The sequence below is a fragment of the Marmota monax genome, unplaced genomic scaffold (assembly GCF_021218885.2).
Source record: "Marmota monax isolate L192 unplaced genomic scaffold, Marmota_monax_Labrador192_F-V1.1 WCK01_AAM20220418_F8-fsc00145, whole genome shotgun sequence".
Taxonomy (NCBI): Eukaryota; Metazoa; Chordata; class Mammalia; order Rodentia; family Sciuridae; genus Marmota; species Marmota monax.
In genome coordinates this window covers 3,638,196-3,643,152 of record NW_026695201.1, presented here as the reverse complement: position 1 = coordinate 3,643,152, position 4,957 = coordinate 3,638,196, and the positions used below count along the sequence as shown (strand labels likewise).

Sequence of the window (4,957 nt, the reverse complement as noted above, 5' to 3'; positions counted from 1 at the left end):
GCCTCAGCAACTTTGTGAGAACCTGTCCCAAACGAAAAAATAAAAGGGCTGGGGGCATAGCTCAGTGGTAAAGTGCCCCTGGATTCTTTAATCCCTAGTACCACAAGCAAAAAAAAAAAAAAACAAAGGTGTTGGATTCAATGATTTCTATACTCCCTTCTAACTCTCGTCCTTTGCTGCCCTGATCTCAGTCCAGCCCCCCCTCTTGCCAGTCTTTGGGGTTAGCATCTCCCTCCCACTGTTTGCCTACAGCATTCTCATATGACCTCTGATTTGGAAAGATCTTCAAATGGACCTAGCCAGGATTCCATCTGAGGGATGGAACGACAGTATCTCTGCATGTGATTGATTCTTCAGCCCCACCACTTGGATTCCTCTTCCTTGAGGCAAGTGCTTTCATTTCTGGAGGGCTCCAGGTTTTGCAAATCTTTTCTTGGAATTAAAATCTGCCCTCCTATAGTCTCTACTCACTAATCACTAATCTGGGTTCTGCCTCCTGGGGCCACCAGAATGTGGTTTTGCAGTAGTGGAAATAAAACCCAAGGGCACTCTACCACTCAGCTACATCCCCAGACCTTTTTAATTTTTATTTTGAGACACAGTCTTGAGCTAGTTTGCCCAGGATGGCCTCAAACTTTCCATCCTCCTGACTCAGCCTCCTGAGTCACTGGAATTTGGGGGGTACCACCTCTGTACCCAATTTAGATCTACTCTTATCAAGACACATAGCCTCCATCTTCTACCATCTCTTCCATGAAATATCTCTAGACCTTTTGCTTTCTTGACCACGCAACTCTGAATCTTCTCTAGTTTATCAATTTGGTGAAAATGTGGAGTTCAAAAGAGCACCACCCATCTGTATGGATCATTTCAAGGAGGCAGAGGAGGGTTGACAGCAGAGGGCATCAAGAACATGGCTTTAGGGGCTGGAGGTGTGGCTCTGTGGTAAAGCACTTATTTCACATGCTTGAGGCTCAGGGTTCAAAACCTAGCACTGAAGAAAAAAAAAATGTCAGTCTAGTCCTAGTTGTGTGACCTTGGGAAAGTCCTGTACCCTCTGAGGACTTTAGTTTTTTTTAAATTTTTTAGTTGTAGTTGGACACAATACCTTTATTTGTTTGTATGTGGTGCTGAGGATCAAATCCAGGGCCTCGCACCTGCTAGGCAAGCACGCTACCACTGAGCCACAACTCCAGCCCAGGACTTTAGTTTTTTTTATTTTTATTTTTGGATCACATCCAGGATGACTTTGATGTCTGCTCACCACTCTTTTTTATCCCTTTCGTAATTCTTTGCTCAGTCCCAGGTCCTGCATCGTGTTCTCCCCAGTATCCTAAAGCTGAGGAACACAGCTGGGCTGTGGTGCACACCTGTAATCCCAGGATTGAGGAGGCTAAGGCAGGAGGATCACAAGTCTGAAGCTGGCCTCAGCAACTCAGCAAGGCCCTAAGCAACTTAGTGAGACCCTGGCTCAAAATTTTAAAAATTAAAAAAGGGGGCTGTTGGGCTGGGGATGTGGCTCAAGCGGTAGCGGGCTCACCTGGCGTGTGTGCGGCCCGGGTTCGATCCTAAGCACCACATACAAACAAAGATGTTGTGTCCGCTGAAAACTGAAAAATAAATATTAAAATTCTCTCTCTCTCTCTCTCTCTCTCTCTCTCTCCCCTAAAAAAAGGGGGGGGGGCTGTAGGGGCTGGGGTTGTAGCTCATTAGTAGAGTGTTTGCCTAGCATGCATGAGGCACTGGGTTGGTTCCTCAGCACCACATACATGTAAATTATATTGTGTCCAAGGCTGGGGTTGTGGCTCAGTGGCAGAGTGCTCACCTAGCACGTGCAAGGCCCTGGATTCAATCCAGGAACACCACATAAAAAAATAAAATAAAGGTATTGTGTCCAACTACAACTAAAATATATATATATATATATATATATATATATATATTGTGTCCACCTAAAATTAAAAAATAAATATTTAAAAAATCCAATTGCTACTTTAGTATTTAAAAAATGGAGGGGGCTGCAGATATAGCTCAATTGGTAGAGTGCCTGCCTCAAATGAAAGGAAAAAATAATTTAAAAAGGCTGGGGGTGTAGCTCAGTGGTTAAGCACCCATGGTTTCAATACCCAGTACCAATAAATAAGTAAATAAAGCTGGGGAACACAAAATAGACCAAAAACTGAAACTTCAAGGAAGTTTGACCTAGTCTAGAGACAATAAAGGAGAAAGCAATGTCTCGATTCCATGCCAAGGGTTTCCACAGGACATATGTTTAACTTGGATTTCACTGGGACACTCAGGCCCATAGGAAGTAGGAGCTAGAGCACATCAGATATGTTAGCAAGTGTCACCTGATAAGCACCAAGATAGGGGTACATAGGGCTTAAGTGAGGAGATCTGGAAACTGTGTTAGACCCTCCCCTGACCTCTGTGCCCTGTGGCCCCTTCTTTCCATTTTCATGCACCCACCACACTGAGCTTTCATGACCGCCCACCTCCCAGAAGAACCTTCAAAGCCTAGGACCCTCAAGGAGTATTCATAGTTATTATTCATAACCCATGGGCCAATTTCCCAGCCCAATTGAATAAACCATAGCCATATATGGCGCTAGAACGAGGTCACTTTAATTTTTTTTTTTTTTTCTGTATGAAACTGGAAATGCAACAGGGAGGAATCGGACACAGGACACAGGACACAGACCCTGGGGGCCTGCTCTTGGTGGTATTAAGAAGAAGAGCGGGTCATGGGGAAGGCTGGAGAGAGGAAGGACGTGGCTGGGACTGGGTGGGATCGTCAGGGGATAGAGGGTGTTGACAAAGGACATCCAGGAGCCCAGCAGTTGGGGAGGGGCACTGCCCCAGAGGACCAGGAGTTCAAGACAGGTGATCTGAGGAAGGGATATGGGTGTGGTGAGCAAGGGGGCAGGGTTCCCACACACACCTGGAGTTGGAGAAGGGGCAAGAAAAGGAGAGGAGTGACCAGGAAGGGAGCCAGAGAGACCCAGCTATTACAGCCGGGAGCCCCCCTCCATCTACCCCAAAGTGCACAACTCGGCAATAAATAGTAATATTTATAAATAAATAAATAAATAGATAAATAAATAAATACATAAATAAATATCCTTGTAGAGCTAGGAGTTTGGTATGAGGGTGGAGAGGTCATAGAAATGCAGTAAGTTCATTTCTTCTAGACAGGTTCTAAGGTCCTTCATTCTGCTGGCCCAGGGCTATGATGAGTGAGTGGGGCTCAGCACCATGGGGTGGGGGAGCCATGAGGTGGGGTGGGGGTGTCTCTTCTTTTGCAATGGCAGCTTAAAGAAAAAGGGGAAAAATGTAATAAATAGGCCCTAAGACCAGGAGCAGCCCTGGAGGGCAATAATAGGGCATCCCCTTGCATCTAAATGAGGAGACAGCATGGGTTCTGTCCATCCTCCGGGTGGGCTGGGATGGAGGAGAAAGTGGCTGTCAGGGCTGCCCCACCCACCCATGGCCTGGGCCTTCTACAGGTACCACATGCTATTTGGAGATGTCACCCCCATCCCAGGATTGAGGGATTGAGGTTTTTCCTTTTTTTTTTTTTTCCCTTCAGTGGCACACAGGGAGGGAGAAAATTGGAATGGTAAGGGGCAGGGAAACAGCCAAATAACTCAGCAAAGGCAAGGCACTCACTACTGAGTAAGAGCTGAGGTCTGTATGTGCTGAGCCTCAGGAATAAGATGGACAAAAGAAAAGCAAAAAAGTTTTCTATTATTCCTGGCTACTGAGATTTCCCCTTTCATGTGTTATTTCACTCACCTCCTATCTCCCAAGAGCCCTCCTCTCCCCCAAGCATACTGAAGAAGCCCATTCCTGACTCCAACCCCAGCCTTACACCCTTCCAGGTCTGATGCGCCATCCGCACCACGGGCTAGAACAGATGGAAGAGAGTCCGGGTCTGGAGTCTGAAAATCTGGACATAGGGGTAGAAAAAGCAGCAGCCCAGAGACAGCTGGGTTTAGGAAATCCACCAGGGCCCTGTTCTGATCACTCTAGCGAATGATTCTGACCAGATTCTGACCCTAACAGCAACAGCAACCCCCTGAAGGGACCCATGAGAACAGCCATCAGGGGTGCCTAGGTCAGTAAAAGAAAGTGGCCTTCAGGACCAGCGGTGGGCACTGTCTGGGCCTGATGCCTTTGGGATGGGGAGGAGAAGGCCACTCTAAGCAATGAGCAGTAGAAGGGACTCTAGAGAGGCCCCAGAAGGAGGGGAGAGTCCGGGGCTGGAGGCCGGCTGAGTTCAGACGTCCAGCACGTGGTTCAGGTAGGAGATGTAGCAGATGGCGAGGCGCAGGATCTCAATCTTGGAGAGCTTCTTGTCCGGAGGCAGCGTGGGCAGCAGCTTCCGCAGCTCAGCGAAGGCCAAGTTGAAGGCCTCCACGCGGATGCGCTCCCGCGTGGCATGCGCCGTGCGGTACTTGGCAGTGGCCCTGCGCCGACGCCTGCGCTCTTCCCGGCTGAGGTGCTGCAGGTCTTTCCGGCCAGGCTCTCCGGGCTCTGACCCCCGGGCCTGGCCCCCGCCCGGACACCCCGGCCCAGCACTCTCGGGGCCTGCCCCACCCCCACAGTCGCTGAAGCCGGACTCGGCCTCCGAGTGAGTGGGAGGCAGGTCCAACTCCATGGTGTCTGAGTTGAGCATCATGATGGTAGCCCCCGGTCCAGTGAGATCGTGATCCCCTCCCCACCCCTCCCTCTTGGAGCTTGAAAGCTGGCGGTGGGAGGGGCAGGAAGGGCCTGGGGTGTTGGGGTCTGCCACTGAGCTCTGGAAATCAGAGCCACTTCAGGGTTCCATGGTCAGGGTTCCAGAACGGAGCCTGAAACAGAAAGGTCAGAGTCAGGGAAGTGGGGGTGGAGATGGCCGAGGGGCAAGAAGGAACTGTGCCTGTGAGGGAAGAACAGCAGACCCGGGCAGGGCCAG

The 4,957-nt window shown here is 49.5% G+C and overlaps 1 protein-coding gene across 1 annotated transcript; it reads right to left on the bottom strand.

Moving 5' to 3' along the window:
• Nucleotides 1-2,750: 2,750 nt before the first annotated feature.
• Nhlh1 (nescient helix-loop-helix 1) lies at nucleotides 2,751-4,681 on the bottom strand. Its single transcript, XM_046429094.2, has one exon. The coding sequence runs from the start codon at nucleotides 4,679-4,681 to the stop codon at nucleotides 4,280-4,282; it is 402 nt and encodes a 133-aa protein (XP_046285050.1). The 3' UTR covers nucleotides 2,751-4,279.
• Nucleotides 4,682-4,957: the final 276 nt, after the last annotated feature.

Excerpts from the sequence above, each read along its gene's own strand:
- Nhlh1 (XM_046429094.2), bottom strand. The coding sequence starts at position 4,681 with ATGATGCTCAACTCAGACACCATGGAGTTGGACCTGCCTCCCACTCAC.